Source organism: Lethenteron reissneri, chromosome 17 (genome assembly GCF_015708825.2).
Source record: "Lethenteron reissneri isolate LAM-NWPU_2019-01 chromosome 17, ASM1570882v1, whole genome shotgun sequence".
Taxonomy (NCBI): Eukaryota; Metazoa; Chordata; class Hyperoartia; order Petromyzontiformes; family Petromyzontidae; genus Lethenteron; species Lethenteron reissneri.
In genome coordinates, this window is record NC_083795.1 from 10,215,550 (window position 1) to 10,233,116 (window position 17,567).

General features: G+C 44.4%; 1 protein-coding gene across 3 annotated transcripts in view; it reads right to left on the reverse strand.

Annotated features, from left to right (window-relative positions):
* Positions 1-326: 326 nt before the first annotated feature.
* Positions 327-17,567, reverse strand: part of IDUA (alpha-L-iduronidase) — a 48,467-nt gene continuing 31,226 nt past the window's right edge. Inside the window, exons 1-13 of one of the 3 annotated variants that reach the window (XM_061553108.1) lie at positions 17,400-17,567; positions 15,911-15,993; positions 15,464-15,571; positions 14,639-14,734; positions 13,736-13,938; positions 12,069-12,248; positions 7,542-7,758; positions 5,203-5,424; positions 3,877-3,998; positions 3,283-3,408; positions 2,832-2,908; positions 2,606-2,724; positions 327-1,575 (exon numbers count right to left, since the gene is read on the reverse strand). In XM_061553108.1, the coding sequence (XP_061409092.1) occupies positions 1,472-1,575; positions 2,606-2,724; positions 2,832-2,908; positions 3,283-3,408; positions 3,877-3,998; positions 5,203-5,424; positions 7,542-7,758; positions 12,069-12,248; positions 13,736-13,938; positions 14,639-14,734; positions 15,464-15,571; positions 15,911-15,947 (1,611 nt within the window). In that variant the 5' untranslated portion in view covers positions 15,948-15,993; positions 17,400-17,567 and the 3' untranslated portion in view covers positions 327-1,471. Of the gene's footprint in view, positions 1,576-2,605; positions 2,725-2,831; positions 2,909-3,282; positions 3,409-3,876; positions 3,999-5,202; positions 5,425-7,541; positions 7,759-12,068; positions 12,249-13,735; positions 13,939-14,638; positions 14,735-15,463; positions 15,572-15,910; positions 15,994-17,399 lie in introns of those variants that run through there. The other 2 variants (XM_061553107.1, XR_009755251.1) reach the window with 2 other exon arrangements.

Here is a 17,567-nt window from a genome sequence, read left to right on the forward strand (position 1 = left end):
CACAAACTGGGCTCACTTTGCTGACAAGCGCTAAGCCAACCTCACACGCTTGAGAATATTTTGGGGGCGGGCGGAGGGGAAGGTCGATTGTTTTTGTATTTGTACTCATTAGGTGTATGTTTAGCTGTTTAGCCAAATGTTTAAAACAAAAAGACTACTTTGTAGAACAAGTAGCTATCACTTATTGATCGACGGCCGGTTGTGTCAAATTTACATTTGCCCTTGGTTTGTGACGTAAATCAGTGTGAGCTTTGGGGAAATTTCACTTGAGGAATTTGACGTAACTGCCTACAATCGGGCTTAATTTCAGCCGGAGCTATCTGGGGTTGAGCTTTCAATCAGATGGAGGGGCTATTAGAATTCAGGGGGTTGGGGGGGGGGGCAACATACAGTCCTCAAAAGAAGATTAAGCCCTCTTGGTGCCGATGTGCATATGATTTGTGTATGGAATATACATCCGTAGATTTTGGTTATGTTAATCGACGCGTTTATTAAATTACATCACTACCGAAACATTGTAGATTGAGCTGCTTCCGGTGCATTTACATAAATTGCGTTTTTCATAAAAAAAATAAACGGCAACATCATGTAACTGAACACTTCTCTCATAGTGTACATACAATATTGACGTGCTGTCCCTTGAGAAATGCGTTTCAATGTGTATGGGTTTAAAATAACACTGGACTGTTCTTTTCCTTCTTGTGTATGGCATTTGAAAAAAGCAACAGGCGACAGTTGGACGTTCAATGTTGTCAGCCATTCTACGGCATCTAGAGTAGCTAAGCAGGGTCCGCTTGTTAGACCAGGACATGCGTGTTGTATTGGGGTAGCTGAGGGGAGTAATACACTTGTTCCACCAGGACATGCGTGTTGTATTGATATGCCTGAGGGGTGGCACCTGACTGCATTTGCAGTTTGGCCAGTCCCTGATCTTCCATTTATAGAGGAAAAGTCCACACCTTCCATGTGTTGTTCGGATATAGTTGAAAGTGGTCCAATAAGGTTCTTAATACTTTACTATCATAACTTTATAAAACATAAAACACATTGCCTTATTTCAAGCATAAATAAATGGAGTAAACATTCATTAGCACAGGGCGTTCAATATAGTTGTCAACCTTAAAAAGAATCTGGAGTAAGCTTGGTTATGAACGTAAGGTAGCAGAAGATGTATCACCAATACAAATATACTAAAGGATCGCTTGGCTGGTGCTCTTGTTTAGCTTTAAAGACTTTCTACTCACGCGGTGATCAAAGGGTTACACTCATCTCGAGATGCCCATTGTTCTTCAACATTGAATAAAACAACTGCACAATTACATTCTAATTTCGTACAGACTATTGTGGCATTGTGGATTGAAAACAATGTAAACTATTTTCTGCTATCCCTATAATTCAACTACAGGGATATTAGAGGAATAATTTTTTTTACAGATGATGCTGAATTTTTTTTTTATCAGGATGGGACTCATTAAGTTTGCGAACGGTCCTTATAATAAACAGGAAGAGAGAATATTCCAGGACGACTCCAGTAATCAACAGCACGGACTCTGTAGAATCCCGTCACAGATCCACCTGGCAGAGAGACACAAAGATGTCGAACACTTGGACCATCGTTTTAAAATTCATCATAATCAGCCTTTCCTAACGACGTTTAAACCAGGTGTGCTAGTGCACACCTCTGATCTAGCGCTTTAGAGGAAAGAGTTTGTGGATCACAAAGATTGAGAAACCTCCACGCCTGCAGGGCTGTGAGGTGGCCATGAGATGGCTGTACAGCAAACGGATTCCTGACATTTTTCTGTGGACTTTTTAGTGTTTTCCCCTCATATGCGCATTCTAATTTCCAATAATGTGAAAAATATTCTACACGAGAATCAGGCAAACAACCCAATTCAGGAGGACCATTGTGAAAGCCAGTTTTGAAACTCAATAAGGCTTTCTTGGATAAATAAATATGACATGACATTTACAGCTGTTATCTAACTCCCATATGTGCTCCGACTTCAAGTGTCTGTCTCGAGTTGGGTAAACATCCGGGTCATTGTGTTTCTGAAGTCAGCTGGTCATAAACGACCACAACCCTATAAATGTGAATATGGCATGAAAAATTGATAGGTACCACAAGGATTTCTAATGACCCACTTACCTTTGTGGATTGAGATGTATTCTTTGGTTCTTTCAGTAAAGTCACATAGATAGAAAAAATTATACAAATAAAAACCACGACGTTTCGATCCCCAGTGGGCTGCGATCATTTTGATCGTTTTGATCGCAGCCCACTTGGGCTACGCCCATTTTAAAACTTTATAAAGTTTGCCTTTAGAGGCTAACCCCCTTTCCTGATGACGACCACTTGTGTTGTGATCAAAACGTTGTGGTTTTATTTTTATTTTAAAAAAATTCTAGCTACGTGACTTTACCGAAAGAACCAAAGAATATGAATTCCTGTCGTCACGAAAGCTTTAAGCCAAAATGTATTGAGACGGATGAGAGATATGGGGTGGAGGCTTTGAAAACACAATATTGTTTTCGACAATTATTTCACCCTATTATGTTATTATGTTGTCTATAAATGGGTTCGCACTGTGTAATTAGGACATACCTCCAGGATCACTGAGAGTTGGGGAGTGGACGGCAAGGGTGAAAATGCTGTCCTTCACGTGGATCCTCGCGTAGCGTTCCCCCGTCGGTGAAAACTCCACCTCAAACGTTTTCAAGCACCTACCGGATACAGCCGGGGATTAATAAACACCATACGAGCACGTGGCTGGAAAGCATTCAAGTTCATACGTGCGTGAAAGCAGCTTCAACAAAGCGTGTACTCTCACCGGGAACACGCACCACCGTCGTCCCACACGACGAGGGCCTGACCTTTGGTGAGAGGCATCACGCGGAGTCCAGCGACCTGTTAAAACGCACGTAGCGACCACATCAAATGTGCAATGAATTAGAGAAATGTAAAAAAAAAACATGCAGCGCTGTGGAAAAAGTGAAATCATGGTGATTTTTTCCAGCAATGTGGATGAACCCATGGCTTAGTTTTAGCAGGATCTGTCCGTATCAGCGATTTTGAAAATATTTCTGCATACCCGGCACATCACTTTCAGTATATTTCTCACTATGATTGTGGCTACTGAGTCACGATCAGATAACCAGCGATCCGAAACATTCCCAATGAGAAATTAAGCCCTGGATATATCACCTAAAATCTTGAGAATGCTTCATTTATGACTAATAAAGTAAGTTGGGTTTACAAAAAAAACATTGCTGAAGGCTCACCTGACATGGCACACCTTGCGGCTTAGCACACACATGCAGCAGATACACCGACGGCTGAGGCAGGGCCAGTGTGAGTCGCAACGGGCCAACACCCAACACAGGCAGCGGACTGGTAACCACCGGATCCTAACGGAAAAGAGCAACACCAACAGCACAGCATCTGTCAACCGCCAGGAGCAAATTTTATTAATTTTTACGACTAGGAGCTGTGATGAAACAGTCGATCGGCAGGTTGTGTGTGGTGGGGCACAGTGTGGGTACTTCCACCTCTTATAAGATGTCTGGCTATTGTGAAGGAGTAGGCCAAAATACCCTCTAAGAGGGGCTTCCTAGAACTCCTTAAGTGAAGGCCCTTCCGACAAAAGTGGCGTGAGCAAGATATTGCAAGCCTGCACCTTTAACTTTAACTATTGCGCCATGACATGTAGCCTAATATTTTACTTTTGTGAAAATGCAGATGCCAGTATCAATGTATCCATAATCATGCCAGTCTCCGTGTGTTGTGTTCCTAATAGTAGCACTTCCGGCAGCAGTGACATAACCAATCAAACTGCAGGTCTAAACTTTTACAGTTACCGAAGGTGCTGTGATTACCTCCAGTTCACGCAGGAGTCGAAACTGCTTGGGAGATGGAAAGGGCGGGCTGCCCATGGCTTTCCACAGTGCGTAGGGATTTGTTTTCTTATTGTCCAATTGATATCCGACGTACACCAGTTCTGGAAAGGAAGATCCATATACAACCTTGGCATCTCCCACCGAGTACTCTAATCCTGCATGACACAAACTCCAGTCCTGGTGACCCACGATCGTCGGCCTTCCCATGTTTACCAATCTTTATTCTTCACATGTACAGGCAATGTGTGCGTCATCATGATCCTAATTCGCCCATTTCAAATATTACTTGCAAATGACTTAATTGGTAAACACGTAGCAATTGCCACCCCCAACTGTGAAAACTTAGCAGGACCTCCTGAAAGTTATTGAGACTCAGCAAAGCTTTCGTGGGTAAACAAATATAAATTAAAATTATATGAATTTTACGCCACTAAGTGTTGCAGGCACAGCATGGTTGGTAATCGGGGGAAACTGCACAGTAGGAGGTCAAGAGGATTGGAATTGAAGAAACACTGCTCTATGCACTGGCATTTAAAGTAAAATGATACAGCAATAAGACAAAATTTGTAGATGTGGTTTATGAGCTCATGCGTGGATTCGTTGAATAAAATATATTTTTACACTGATTATATTCTAAACCAATTACTTGCAATTTATGCACATTATATGAAAATGCTAAGCTCATATTACATTCATAAAGCAAACAAAACAGACAGATTAAAACCACAAGGACAATTGAGATAACACTAACACAAAATATAAATTATCGAAACAAATTGCAACCACATATCATGACACTTCATGGAAACGCTGAAATAGTGAAGCACTCCATATATATTCAACATTCTCTGCAATGGAGCGGTGTTGCAAAGGTTAGCGTGCCACGCTATGACCCCTAGGACCTGCCACGGCTAATATCAGTGGTCATGTGTGCTCTCTTAACCCACCCGCACTGACCGGCATGGTGAAATATGGCCAAACATCTCCCATGACTCACAGCATGTAGGGAAACCATCATCCAGCAGCGGATTGACAAAAGGTTGCTGTTATTATTGTTGTTCATTTATTAATAGAAGCAGAGAAGGCAGCGGAGAATATGGTTTGTTGACATCAATGAATCCGGAGGCTGCTACTGGAAAAGAACAACACTGCCCAGCAGCGAGAATTGACAGGCTCACAAGCACAGCAAGGTTATTAAACACCCTCCAGCAGGTGTAAAAGCACAAGCTGCTCTGTCAATTGATGAAGCAACACATTCGGACTAATGTGCCGCGCAATCACCGCCCGGCCTCTTAGTCGGAAAACCTTTGTCAGACGGGAGGTTGCTAACGACGACGGTGACTGGGCTGACGCAGGTAGACGTCCTCACGTCATCGCTGTTGTAGAGGAGCAGGGAGCATTGCCAGCTGTCGGTGACCGAGAGGCAGGGGCGAGCCTCGTGAGTGCTCGCCAGGACTCCGAATGTCCCATTGGCCCATTCCTTGTGTCCGTCGGGAAGATACGCGTTCGCCAGTACTTGCCGTTCTCCTGCAGGGGGCAGAGTAGATACGCAAGCAAACGGCCAGGGCACAGCCAACGTCGGCAGTTCCAATGCAAGATGAAGCACTCTTGGTTAGCAGCGCATGTAATGATGCGTAGAGTCATTGGTTAAAACTGGTTATGCTCCAGACATTAAATTAATTACTTTCATGCTGCACGCCACGCTCCAGTAACTGAGTTTTTCCGTCAAAACCCCAAGTGAACCCGAGTTCAGACGAAGTCCACTGTTTAAAGTGAAGGTCATCTAAATGCCATGTGAGATTTCATAACTTTCAGTTGTTTATTCGCATTCGCTAGATCACTTAGTTGTGCTTGAAATGCTGGGCTGTTGTTATATTCGATATGGAAATGGGGCATTAATGCTGAAAAAGTATGCAAATGTGAGCATTGCATTACAATGCGGGGTGTGGGGTAGCCGCATTTACACAAGGGGGTTGTGGCACTGCTAGCAAGAGAAAACAGCCCTCGCAGCAAGCCCTGGCAGCAAGCCCTCTCATGTGCAACGAGATTTGTTTATAACAAGTGTGGAGAAAAAGTCTTGCAGAGCCAAGTTCTACCTCTCAGCCACAGTGATTATGGTATTACGACAAATAAGGTGATTACGATTAGCGTTCAGTGTGAACTGCACGAGCTTGAGAGCAAAGCGAAGTCAGCGTGATAGGCCCGTGGCGTGGAAAACAACATGCGGCTGGTGGTGTTTGTGAGGTTTTGCGCAGGAGACCGCCGCACAAACCGTGGGGATATTTTTAGTGCTATTCATATTCTAGAAAGCCTCTCTCCCACACGTCTCTCACATAGCCTCTCTCTGGAGAGTGATGGGAAAGCCGTCAATGTCTACGAGGCGAGTTTATTTTTTTGCCCCCCCCCCCTTCCTCAGGTCATACGAGGTCATCCAGAGAGCAACTAAGCTCAGGATGTTTTCACCACGAAGAAAAAAACCACAGGTTCCTAAAAAATGTTTAAATACATTTTTTAATTTAAAAGCATTGTGTAATGGTTAGGACACTGGACCTGTGATCCAGAAGTCCACCGGCTTATCCCGCAGCGGCAGTTGTAACAACGATTAAAGTTTGTCCCTGCCACCGCCACCGCCCCACATCCGTCCACCCAGTAGAATAATTGGGTCCACCACAGTCAGTCCATTGGCTGGTCGCGTTTGGTGGGGTCGAGTGTGGGTCCTCCCACATTTTCCAAGACATTTTCGACAGTGAGGAAGATTTGGCGAAATACCATCTCGTGGGGCTCCTCTATAACTCCCTCTGTAGGTTGAGGCCCTTTCGCCAGCCGTGGCGTGAGCAAGCAGTTGCAGGGCCGCACCTTTACCTTTTAGTGACGCCATACCCTTCATATGACCTTCTGCAGTGGCATGTTAGACTTTGATATTTCTGTGGGAAAAATACTTTTCACATTATTTTTTTAAACGAAAGCTCTCAAATATTTACCCCGAGTTAAACCTTCCTAGTTATTTCAACAGATAACTTTATCTACGATCATTGAACTGTAGGAGTCAATAGCTAAAAGCAAAAAAACAGAATGTACCGACATATGTTTTTAAATACATATTCAAGGTACGTGTACCCCCATGCTGAAACCTTTGGTATTTGTCTATAATGCAATGTCTATATGAATGTACAGTCCCTATTATTAATCCACTGTTTGATGACGGCATTTATATACCATGTAGATCGTGGGGGTAATAGACGTTGGGGCATAATATAGTACAATGGATTTTGCTACAATTCTTTCTGCTGACAATTGTAGCCCTATAGCTGTATTATTTGGCAGATCATTTTCATATTGTTTTGGAGCAGCATATTACAGCCCTTTGCTTTGTGTTGAAATATGTACATGCATACTCAGACATGTTTATTATTATCCGTTTTCAAGTAGGGGCCGATGTTACTCTTTGTTTTTTCCCAATTAAGTAATTTCCAAGTATTTTGAAAACTTAAATTGAGTCAAATTTGCACCATGTACGTCGGTACACATGGCCCACTATTTTTCGAATAACGTCACGGAATATTTTAACGTCCGCGAGTAGTGGAGCTATTTAAGTAATTTAACGGGGGTTATCAGCCACCCCAAAAGGCTTTCGCATCACTGACCGAGGAGAGCCAGCAATCCCATGGCGGACAGCACGGGCTTGCGGATCATCTGCACGTGTGGCGGCCTCGTGTCGTTGACCTGGAAGCGTGCGGCCAGCGTGCGCTGTGTGAAGACGTGCGGCGAGTAGCTCAGGAAGGCGTTGTCGTTGCTGAGCAGCGTGTACTTGATCGTGCCGTTGGGCTCGGCCATGAGCAGACGCTGGTGTTGAACGATCACCTGGGTAGACATGCGCCACCGTGCAGAGGACATCAGCAGGCTGCGGAGATCCCTGATGCAAGCGTTTATAGTATAACAAAGAAGAAAAGTGATGCATATGCATGGTTTCTGTAATGTTTTACAACTTGCGCGTGTCCTCGGAAGTGTTTATTCACGGTACAGAAGCTGACGGGTAGCTGTCAGGGTAAATAAGTGTTTCTTCCAAATAGCGTGTGTTTGTCTGCATGTTTTGGGCAACTCTTTGATCAATTTGGCGAGTCTTCTTCATGGTAAGTCCGAAACAGCAACACAACTTTAAACTAATATTGAATCTATTTTGGATCATCTTCACGAGTTACCGTGACCCCACGTTACACATGTACAGATGGACACTCACATCGTGTTAGAAATCCACCCTCTGATTAGCACGGTTGGTTACCTATAGTGCGACATAAGTTCTGCCTATAACTTTCATGACGAATCCATCTATTGAAGGTTCAGAAAAAAAACAAGCCCTAAACTAAATAGTCATTGATAATATTCAATGTTTGACTGCTTCCCAGAGAAAATGTTGCCAATAGTTTTGCAGTACAATAACTCCCATTGTTACTTTGAATTCTTAATAAATGTAATTTTTTATTAAATTAAATTTAAATTTTATTTTCTATCTACGTGACTTTACCGAAAGAACCAAGAATATGTAGTACTGTACTTCATTTGTAATGAATGCGAGATTTATCCTGAGATTTACATGACAATGTGGAGAAGGTAGCTATATATGAGCAATGTAGCTAATTCACAAGCCTATTCTAACAATTATCTTAATCCTTTACATCATATAAACATATATAATACAGTTTCTTATGGTTATATATATATAGAATAGGCCACATGTAACACTGCAGTATTTTAATTCTCGTCATTAATCATTTAATTTTTTCAATAAAGATCCAATTTCCTGAAATATATATTTTGCCAGTGCTATTCTTCTGTTTATCTCTGTGATGCATCTTCCACTTACTCTCATCACTCTACCTAAATAGTTAAAGTGTTAGGCATTTTACGTCCTATGCTAATGAAATCGACACACCATTTCTAAATTTGTATGCATTATTCAGTGTTAGCGTATGATACACAATTTCATTTCTTAGTAACCTTGCGTGCAAGGCCAGTGGCATAGAGTGGTTGGCACGGGTTGTGATGCAAGGAATAAAATGCACCCCCCACCCCGTCCGCATTCTACTTTCTTCGTTGACCAGCTCGCAGGCTCGCGCAGTTGCACCACCTGCGCCCACGCGATAGCTACCCCACACTTTGCAACGCATACTGCCACCCGGCCTCTAAGTGAACAGCATCCTTTCCATCATGTCCCATCATGTCATTTCCATCATGTTTAGAGTATTTCGCAGCTATACATTTCCACATAAGCCCCCTTCGTTGAGCTATCATGTGATCAGTTTTTAGTTTAGGCTCCCTAATCAATTCATCATGTCAAGGGTGGCTTGATTTACCGTGCCGGAATCGCTGTGCAACTCCCCTCTCCCCTACCGCTAAAAAAACACATTTACTTCGTGAAAGCAAATAAACACAGTTGAAAAGTTTGAGGCGTGTGAATATCGCGATAGCGCGCTGCCCCATGGCGGTGCGTGTCAGCAGTCCACAGCAGCTGCCAAAAAAACACGGTGACTTCTTCACACTTCAGTAAAATAGAATAAAAAACGCACCAACTACATGCGGGCACGGCGGAGTTACGCACCTGCGAGACCGCACAATGCAGAGGCCATGCGCCTTCACGGCGCGCCCTGCTGATGCGCAGTCTCTGCAAGCAACGCTTCCCCTTCGTCGTGGTTTCCCTACGACTGTGTCAGTGGTGAGTAAGCTGTAAATAATGGGACCGCTTACTTCAACACACGACTGCCTCTCCCCCTAACCCTAGCCTGCGTGGAGAGCATTGGTTCGGAAACGGTATGCAGAAAATGCCTTTCCATCGCAATACAAATCACTGTGTGTTTGTATCTTTTTTAACCCTGGCAAGCCTAACTTGATCGTTCATATATCCATTTGACAAACAACAAACACGCATATATAAATAATTAAATTGCTCGCCAGTTGAAAAGAGAACATCACAAAACAGTGCATATTGTTTCAAATGTTTGTTGTTTGGCCCTCAAACGTGACTAATGTTGAAGACGCTCTGACAATAAAAAAAAGAACCCACCGCCTGCCTTATATTCATCAGCACTAAAAACCATTTCAGTATTTTTGGCTAACTTTACAATTTCTTCTCGCTAAATGGCAAAATGCTTTTACCACTGGAAAAGGACAGCGACGAGCGTAGAAAATGTCACTGAGAACATCAACGCCCTGAAGCAAAAAAACTGAACATTATTTATTAGTAATTGAATAACAAAGGCTCAGCCTCTTAAGCCTCACCTTACCATATCAATAATAAAAAGTGTGCCGTACTTGGCCCTTCCCCCTCTCCAACCATTATATATACGGAGTGGTAGCTCCTGTAATCTCTCATTTACTTGATACAGCTGTCGTGGCTGTGACGGTTCCACCTGAAGACGGGAGCTTGTATTGCCTCCGAAACGTCGTGATTTTTATTTTATTTTACTTTTATTAATTTTAATGTTTTACCTACGTGACTTTACCGAAAAAAACCTAAGAATATGAATATACGGCTACTAATATTAGTGATAAAGGACGTGCTACTTGTAGAGTGCTTACACAACTGCCAACCATGTCGATCATGTAAGCAAACAAATGCTATCGATACTCGTAAAAACGCAAATGGTTCGAGTTGGCAAAGACAAGCACGGCAATATTTATCTTTATAGTTAAATAACGATGGCAATGGTTGTAAAAACAATCACAAAATTAACACAACGCCTCTACTTCGACCTCCAAAACAAATACAGTAAGCAAATGTGATTTTCTATTAAAACATGCACGAGTACATGTACATCACGATGCCAATCCACTGTTGGATGATACGCCGTGCAGATTATTTTACCTCAATTCACCATGTTGGTCAGTGCGGGTTTGTAAAGGCCAGGCAGCATAGAAACATTTAAAGTACAGTACAACAAATTATCGTATTGCTGTCCTCTGCTGACCAGCACATCCATTAACAAAAGTGCAATGCGTTGTGCATTTTCGGCTGTGGCTAAGGGGAGGTATGTGCAGTCGACGAAGGAATGCAACGGACTATTCACGATGAGTCAAACATCGCGACTGCTACTCAGTGACCCTAAGCAGACGCTAAACTTGTGTCTAATAATGACTGATGTGTGCCGAGCATTTTCCTCGCAGTTTATTAACAAGAAACCGATTTGCCCTTTTTCAGACATGGTAAGGAGGTACATGCAAGTCATGCTTAGTAGACTTATTTACCGTACATAGTGCAAGTAGCACTCGTGCTAGTCAGAATAATAATGAATTATACATCGTCATTTTTCTGGTGCTAAAGCAACATTATGCAGTGTCACACACCACTCACGAAAGCATAACCACCACCATTCAACATCAGCCTTGCTCAATCCGCTGCAGGATGAAGGCCTCCCCAAGACGCCACCATCTCTCATGATCCTGCGATATAATGATCCAGCTAGCACCTCCACACAAGCCGTGTCCATCACCCCATCATCTCCTCAGTAGATAACCTTGCGGGTGAATCACATCCATCGGTTGCCACGTGCATTATTATTCTTTGACCATCAGCCATCAATCCTTTCTAGGGAAGTGTCCCTACCAAAGCCCACGTTGACATTTCTTAACACTCATTACGATGTCTCCGATTCGCATTTGTTCCCACGATTCGTGCTTTGCTCTTTTGTCTCTTACTGAAATTAAAATGATCTCTCTTCAGTTTGCTCCATTTTATTAAATTGGTGTAAATATTTCTGATCCTTATGTCATAGCAGCAGTAGCCATTTATTATAAAGCATCTATTTCAGGAACACTGCTATGTTGATTGAAAGAGATGCTATTATCAAGTTCAGCTTTTCCAAAAGCACTCTAACCCACTCCCGTCCCCCTCCTTAGTACATTTTTTTTTTATTGTGCTCCACTTTCAATATCTGTTGTAGGTACAAATACTCCTCTGCGTGTTCCCATTGTGGCCCTCCGACAGATATCTCCGATTGTTTTGCCAAACTTCTTGTCGGTGGCATTGGCTTTGCTCATATAGTCGTACCTCCTGAATCCAATTTTGCAGCCTTCTTTCTTTAAGTTCCGCGAACATTTCTGTGCAGCTCATTCCCCATCAACGTCATGGGGATCAGAACGCGTTCCTTTTTCCACACCGTGATGGTAAACCACTCTACCTTGGCCACCATGGCTGCGTAGGTGACGTCGGCCCTCCACTCTGTCGGCGTGGACCACCCGACGAGCGGGTCTGCCTCGTCGTTGTAGATGGGAGTGGCTTGGAGACGTGGGAAGAGGCGCTGGATCAAGCCCACGGCCTCGAGCTCCTGCTCCAGAATGTGCATGGAGCTGCCGTTGCCCTGCGTGACGATAAAACGCCTTGGCGATCAATTTCGTGCAACGTCGAAAATGCAAGGCGGCACACTTGTCTATGGGTTCGCAGGTTTAGCAAAAACGTAGAAAACACATTCCTGCGGAGGGAGCTGGTAGGAACGTTGGGTTGCTCGGTTAAATGGCCAGGGTCAACGGCGGCGTGGTGTATTCCGCAAATATGCCCGACTGTGAGGGCGGGCACAAGCCGGCGTAAGTAGGTTAAACGTTGAGTTTTATAAGGGCACCACAGGGTGACCAGCCCCTCCCGACCCAGCCCCACCCCCCACCCAGCCCCACCCTCCCCACCCAGCCCCTCCCTACCCAGCCCCACCCAGCCCCTCCCTACCCAGCCCCACCCAGCCCCTCCCTACCCAGCCCCTCCCTGCACGACGGACGGACACAATAATCCCCTGTGGGCTGGTGTAACCAGGAGGTTCCTACCAGTAAAAATCAGCATAGCTCTACAAAGTGGTGGGAACTTCTTCAGTGTGCTGAGAGTGAAACGTCGGACATCATGCCGAACAACACGTGGTACAACCCGAAGCTGCATTGGAGAACCGTACAGCACAACCACAAAAAAACTACGCAGGAATAACATTTCGTGATTTCAGAATATCTGAAAGGTAGCAAGAATTTCTGAAATGGTGTCCAAAAACACTCCATTGACAACATCACCTGAAATGCACCTGATCCTGTCAGATCTCGGATACTAAGCAGAGTTGATCCTGGAAAGGGCTTGGAGGGGCGTCCACCATGCACAACAGGTTGTTATAGGCTGTGGATCTAATGTAGTGGGCAGCAGAGGCCAATGGGGTATAATCCATTGTTGAATTGTACTTCTTAGTTTTCACGTCTCCCCTCCTTGACAAACCCCTACTGACCAGAACACAGTAAAGTATGGTCAAATAACCCCCACGACCCAAACGGGTGTGGGGAGGCCCTCGCCCAGCAGTGATGCGACTAAAGGGCTGTACGTATTTAAAAAAACACACCATCAGCAGACATTCTTTTTCTTGTTCCCATTATGACTCCACCCAATCCGAGGAATCTCATATTTAGGCTTGCTGAGCTTGCTAAACCTGAGCATGTCTTACATAATATGACACAAAGTGATGTGCACTGTGTGAACAGCTGCAGGCAATGCTGCTGTCAATGGGGGAAACAATCTACGCATTTGACAGTTTCTCAGCACAGAGCATTTGCTCATCTCCGATGTGTTTTCTGATTTTACCGCATGTTATTCGCCATATCTGATATTTTGCTAAAAAATTCTGGGAACTTACTCGGCTTTCGTGAGGAACTTCCAATTCAGTTCCAGAAGAAGCTCACAGGGTGGTACAACCTGAACACACATCAGAGAGCTACGCAGCACAGCCGAGAAAACCCACGCAAGCGGCAATGTCATTCAAACACTTTGAAGTGTCAGCTGTGACGCACGCAATTTTACTGGGAGAGCAATCGATAACGGCGTCACCTTCTTGTGCATGGCGATGTAGTCGAGGCGCACCCCACGCTCCCCTGTGAAGTAGTTTGCTCCGTTGTGGCAGTGCTGGAGGAGGGCCCAACACATTGGAGAGCGTGGTGGAGGCCGGAATGAGTCCCCGGGTCCCCCGAACCTCAGCCGCGGACTCGCTTGTCGCAGCCCCTCCGAGCATGCGTCATAATAATTTAGAAAGCCTGACCCATGGAACAACACGAAAATATATATTTTTAAACACTAAAGTCATCACATGCACTCATGAACATTAACCGGGGCTTAATTTGAGCCAGGTCTATCTGGGTCGGCGGCGCGAGAAAATATACCCACACCCGGCATGACACATCCAGTATAACTCTGGCTGTGGCTACTTGGGTCACGTGCCACCTAATCTACTCTACCAGCAACCCGGAAAATATTCAGTGAGAATTTAAGCCTGAGCATTACTTTGCACTTTGTGCTTAATGGTTGCATAGTGGTGCACACAGTTACACTTAATTATATAATCACATTCATTCTATTCGTATAACCAGTGCTTAATTTCAGTTGGAATGGTCCCAAAATGCTGTTCTGGGCATTATTTTCGCACTACGTATCCGTCTCATCTTATTTCGAGCTAAATGCTTATAAACTTGTTCGTAGGATTAGCTTAGCCCCGAACACAACTACAGAATGGAGCGCACGTAAAACAAGTTCTGTATTTATATTCGATGTGAACACCTCGTTCTGATAACAAAAATTAAGTGCACGTTTATGCTAATTTGAAAATAGGGACATATTTTAAGTGTATGGTATGCAGGAGTACAAAGGTCAACTTATTTTTGACATTGGATTTTAAAAGCTATGCGAGCTGCACACATGGATACGCACTGATCGCCCTTCAGAGATTCCCTGCGTTACCTTGCACCGTCATGCTGATGTTGTCGAAGTCGCCGTGATCTGGTTCATTCCAAGTCTCGAAGTTCCACTGCAGGACTTCACGCAGCCCATACATATCTGCCACGAGATGACATGCCCCCATTTCTTTCGGCACTCGGTGAATTTTCACTTTTGAAATGGTGCATCACGAAGGCGTGATTTAACTCCATTGCTTATTTTAAGTCGGTAAACAATTCAGTGTTGCTGGCGCACAGGTATCCCACAGACAGGCCATTACAGAACATTCACTGCTTGGGCGTGCTTAGCTGTTTCCACCACAACCTGTGGATATTCTGTAATAGTCATACACTGTTGTCTTGCATGCAGTGAAGTAGCATCTTATATTCAGGCAGATTGGGGTAATTGAGTCATTAGCTAAATTAGTTCCGGCCGGATATTTCAGTGGTTTGCGAATGCAGTTCCCCAATGAGAAGACTGCAAATTCAAATCCTGGTTGGGGGTCAACTCAGTCCTTCGTTCTGCCAGGTCAATAAAAGTGAGTACCACCGTTTAGTAGGCAGCCAAGAGTGGTTGCCCTATGAGTGAACTCACTCCTGCCATATCGAATGTAGAATTCCAATCGCTGCCTTATGGACTGTATAAACAGGGATTGAGCACTCGCATGTGAAACGTCTGTGGCATTTTTTGTTGTTAACTTTAAGATAAGTTAGATATCAGGGGCGGCCTTACCACCACGCAAGTAAATTTGAATGACTTGCCGGTCAGATAAGGGCACGCAGTCAAGCGCATTCCGAATCACACGCCGACATGCCACACGCGGGGCAATAATTGGCGTGGAGCATTTACCGATGTAGCGCTTTGCCAGCTCCGAGACCAAGCTCCTCCACGCCACCAGCTGCGTTTTGTTTTCGAAGTCGGTGAAGAAGCCAGACGGGCTGCCCATGAGCTCGAATCCTGCCAGGAACACGAGACACTAACTGCTCTGTGCGGCGCTAGTCTTGCACACGTGTGCGGTACACCGACTCGGACCGCGTCAAAATATAATCATTTGCACGATCGTGTAGGAGGGAGTATTTTTTTGTTTTATGTGTACACACCCCTGTCACGTCATTTTAATCAAGAGAGGCTTCATTGGACACATTTTTTTCGTGAAAAAGCAAATTCACTTACGACGTTTGCAATTTCGGAAACAAAGCAAAGAAATGTTTGCAGTGCTTCGGTTACTTGTGGTGTGTTTAATAAACAGTGCAGCCAGTGTTACATTTGATGTTTTCAAACATCAGCCCAACTCACCAGGTCTAAGCCCGTTTTGTATGAGAAGCTCAATCATCGAGTCCAGCTGGGTGAAGTTATAACGCAACCTTCCATTCTCCTCCCTGCCAGTTTAGAGATTTACATCACAATTAGAAATGCATTGAGCCACGAGGAAATCATACATAATCCATTACTGGCGTGGGTAATATTAGGCGAGTACTCAAATAAATAATACATTTAGAGAGAGAGAGGGGTTAATTGGTGATAAATATTTTTGGATGAGAGAACGAATCCCCCTTGCTGAGTCACCGTGTGTATGACGATTTTTTAGAATCGCCCCGCGCAGCCTTCAACGTTGCAAAACCCAGTCTATCCGGTTTGCCTACCGGAGGTTCCTCGCAACACAAAGGTGCTGCGGACAACTACGTTTAAAGGGCAAATTAAAGAAACAATCCGTTAAACAATGTGAACCGCAAACCGCACAATAGAGCAAACGCATGTGAATTGTGCGTTTGGTTCTTAATTACTATTCGTGTGCACCCCCCCTCCCAATCTCGTCGCATCTGGGAAGACAAGGCAGGGGTTTGTGCCCGGAGAGAGGGATGGTTGATGGGTTTCACCAACACGCATCAACAACAACAACAACGCAGGGCTCCACAGTGGGCAGCAGAACGCATTGTTGTACTACACTTCTATACGTCCAGCATTTATATCTCCCCACCTCCACCAACACGCAATGCTCAGTGTGAATGTGAAGTATGATCAAATATCACCCACGCGACCCGCATATCATGGGGAGAGGGGGGGGGGCTTCATCCAGCAGTGGCTTGACGAAGAGTTGCAGACACCCAGAATACTTAGACGTGAACAATGACATTATTTGCGTGGATAAGCAACAAGTGGCACTTTTGAAAAGCTGACCAAGTAATTGTGACTCAGGTGGGTGTGAAGAAGCACTTTTCACTTGAGTAGTCTTACCTGCTCCGCAACTACTTTGGGACACTTATGCACGCTCTCAAGCATGCTTGGCAGTGAACGTTTACAAGCATTCGCTGGCAAAGTCAAATAAATTGTCTGGTTCTGTATTTTACACGAGTCTCCCTCGTAATGAAAGACCTGTTATGTCTACGGGCTCTAAGAATCCTCATCGTCCGTGATCTATCCACTGCTTGATAAAGATCTCCCCGCACCATCATCAGCATACCTCGAGTTCTTACAATGCCACTATGCATCTCACTGACACATGAGTTGGTCGTATCGTTCCTTAACGGGCTTTTCAGCTTGACGTATACATATTAAATCAGGATTATGATGGCATTGGGGTGTCAGTAAATTTTTCAAACCAATGCTCGCAAAAGAGCAGATCCCAGGCATATGAAGTGCATGTGCTTGTCCGTTTTTAAATGGATATTACGTTCGTGATTTGAAACAGACGGCTCGTAATGCGGGCGACCTGACAAGAGTTACGACTACCACGTCTACCTCGATCGCCTTTCGCTTCCAAGTTAGCCTACACAACAACACTTACCACGGTTAACCTCACCGAACGACAATACTTAACGAACGCGCCAAACTTAGTGAAGTAAAGCAACAACAATCGCGCAGTAATTGCCTAAAACTCCCTTTAAAAAAAGTAACACAAAATAGTTAATTCGGCAAACTTTGCTCCTCTCGTCGTCGTTAGAATTCACAACTC